This window comes from Chiloscyllium punctatum, chromosome 44 (genome assembly GCF_047496795.1).
Source record: "Chiloscyllium punctatum isolate Juve2018m chromosome 44, sChiPun1.3, whole genome shotgun sequence".
Classification (NCBI taxonomy): domain Eukaryota; kingdom Metazoa; phylum Chordata; class Chondrichthyes; order Orectolobiformes; family Hemiscylliidae; genus Chiloscyllium; species Chiloscyllium punctatum.
The window spans coordinates 61701159-61703970 of record NC_092782.1 but is presented as its reverse complement, the minus strand read 5'-3'; the positions used below and the strand labels follow the sequence as shown (position 1 = coordinate 61703970).

General features: G+C 42.3%; 1 protein-coding gene across 1 annotated transcript; it reads right to left on the bottom strand.

The window, feature by feature from the left end:
- Window positions 1-591: 591 nt before the first annotated feature.
- On the bottom strand, window positions 592-1659 carry LOC140466654 (apelin receptor-like). Its single transcript, XM_072562091.1, has one exon. The coding sequence runs from the start codon at window positions 1657-1659 to the stop codon at window positions 592-594; it is 1068 nt and encodes a 355-aa protein (XP_072418192.1).
- Between the last annotated feature and the right edge of the window lie 1153 nt (window positions 1660-2812).

The window sequence follows — 2812 nt, the reverse complement described above, 5'->3', positions numbered from 1 at the left end:
TTTGCTGAAATGACATGATGTGTTGTTTAAAAAAAAAGAACCATTGAACGCCAACCCATCAGACAATGTTACATCTGAAAACGCAAATATTTTACACCTTGTTTCAGTGAAACATTACCATCTATTGAAGCAAAGTAACTCGTCTAGTCTTTCTCAAGGGTAAGTAGATATTGGAAAGCAAATCTCCCCAGCAACGCCCACATCTCATAGAGTAATTCTTAACAATTTCACTTTTACAAACCTTCTCGGGTTTTGTGTTTTTGATGTTGAGCTAAATTTCTGAACTGTACAGAAAGTTCTGACAGGGTTGAGGAGTGTGAAGGAGTGAAGGAGGGTTCACATTTAGCAGTTACGGACGCAGCATTGCAGAACACAGCTGGAACTTTCTACAAGTTGGAAAAATGAGGATTGCAGATGCTGGAGATCAGAGTCCAGAGTGTGGTGCTGGGAAAACACAGCAGATCACGCAGCATCCGAGGAACAGGAGAATCAACATTTCAGACGTAAGCCCTTCATCAGGAATGCACTTTTCCAGCGCCACCCTTTGTACAAGTTTGTCTGAATTATCACCAGCCCTTCACCTGATTTGGATTATGAACTGATCTTTGACAAGTTGAATGGTTCTTTCAACGAGGTGTTATGCCTCTGGGATTTGGTTGAATCAGCCAATGATGTGGATGAATGGCTCCTTGGTTTCCTGGCTGACTGAAAGGGCAGCAGTTGCACGAAGCTCTCCCTGAAATAACAATCAAAGACCAAGTAGACAATTGGGTTGACACAGCTATTGAAGAAGGCCAGGCAGGTGGAGACCTTGAGACCTTTACTCATGGCTTCATGGGTGTCACACGAAACATTGATAGTCAATATCTGGACAAACACATCCAGGGTCTTTAAGACATTGTAAGGAAGCCAGGACAAGACGAACATGGTGATGATCCAGAAACCAATTTTGATTGACTTCCTTTTCTTCCTTTGCTCCTTGGTCCTTCTGTTGAAGTGCCTGTAGAGCTTGAAACCCACCGAACAGTAACACGCGGTGATGATAGCCAGGGGCAAGACAAAAGATATGAACCTAATCACAAGGGTGAAGACATTCTTGGAGAGGGTGTTTTCCTCAGAGCAGATCCACTTGTCATCATATTCCAGCAAGTGTCTGGACGAGAGAGTGGGCAGTCCCAGGATCATTGAGAGAAGCCAGATCACCAAGCTGGTAACAATAGCATACCTCCTGTTCCTCAGATAGCTGTAGTTCAGGGCAAGCACAATGGCCAAATACCTGTCAATGCCCATGCAAGTCAAGAAGAATATGCTGGAGTACATGTTGACAACCAGAATATAGCTACAGATCTTACAGAGGCTCTGTCCAAAGGGCCAGTGATAGTCCAGGGCTGTGGAAGCTACCCAGAAAGGTAACGTAAGGAGGAAAACCAGGTCTGCAATTGCCAAGTGGGTAATAAACACATCAGCCAAACGGTTCGACTTTTTCTTTGATCTCATAATAACAATCACGACAATGTTCCCAAAGGTGCCAAAGATGAAAACCAGGCAGTAGGTTAAAATGATGAATGTCTTTGCATAGGTCACATCCTGAAGGTCACAGAACAGACCCGGGTAGGTCTGGTAGTCGTACTCAGTGGTGGGTTCTAGTGAGGTGGTCATTGTTCTTGTGCCCCGAGACAAACCAGCCAGCTCTAACCAGCCTGCTGTACAACTGTGCTCACAATCTGCAGCTTCCCTTTTGCAGCATTTACAATAAACCCAGAGCAGGTTCCGTTCCTCACCCACTGCGGGAGTTGATTGGCCACCAGCTGGCAGGCAGTATACGGTATGTGGTCACTGATATTGAAGTGGCATCATCTCAGAGCTCTGAGATGCTTTGTGAGGTTAATTTATTTGATGCTGTATCTCTGCCCATTTGATGAATTGCTGTGTTTAGCAACCACTCCTGACTTTGCAAGCTTAACAGTGTGCAATTGGTTTTTTTAAAGAAATGTCCATTCTATATTAAATCTACACTCTTTCAAAACTTCTATCTGTCTGGAAGAAAATCTCTAGTTTCTGTCACATCTTGACTCTGATAAACATCTTCAGTGTAAAGAGAATCATCTGCTTCGATTTACACCTTCTGGTATCTCAAGCAGAATCATTCACACCTCTCATCAAGGTAAATCATCCCCTTATAGTAGCATACCAACTGATTGCAGTTTGGAGAAATATTCTTAAACTTATCTCCATGCTTGTTGAGCTCCATTGTGAGGCCAGAGTGCAAGGAACAATTTATCTGCTGTTGGACCCAGAGCAGATAGGAAAGCAGACTATTCTGCAAGACTAACAGCTGAACGAGTGCAAAATAAACATCGAGTTGTGAGAATCTTAAAGCTGTAAGTTTCACAAAGAATATTCTCACATCCAATCTTGAACAAGGAAAACAGAGAAGTAGATCTTCTTTAAAGTATTGATACATATCAGCTTTTCACAAACAGAGATCTAACCTGTAAACATCCAAACGGATGGTCATGGTCTTACCTTGGCAAAACTGACTGAAAATCACACTCGCTTCACCTTTTGAATGTGATGAGACAAGGGCCATGTCTATCCTCACTATGCACAGAATAAACAAAAGCTCACGATATTCATGATCAAAAACATTAATTCTGTTTCTCTCTCCACCAGCTCAGTCTTTCCAGCATTTTCTGATTCTTTATTTTCCAATTTCCAACATTCTCTGCTTTCGCACATAAAGTTCACATTTAATACTTAAAAATAATAAATTGAGAAAACCACAAAAGTCTGTTCAGTCGCACTCAGTGTT

What these genes read in the sequence shown, in the direction of transcription:
- LOC140466654 (XM_072562091.1), bottom strand. Translation starts at nt 1,659, where the DNA reads ATGACCACCTCACTAGAACCCACCACTGAGTACGACTACCAGACCTAC.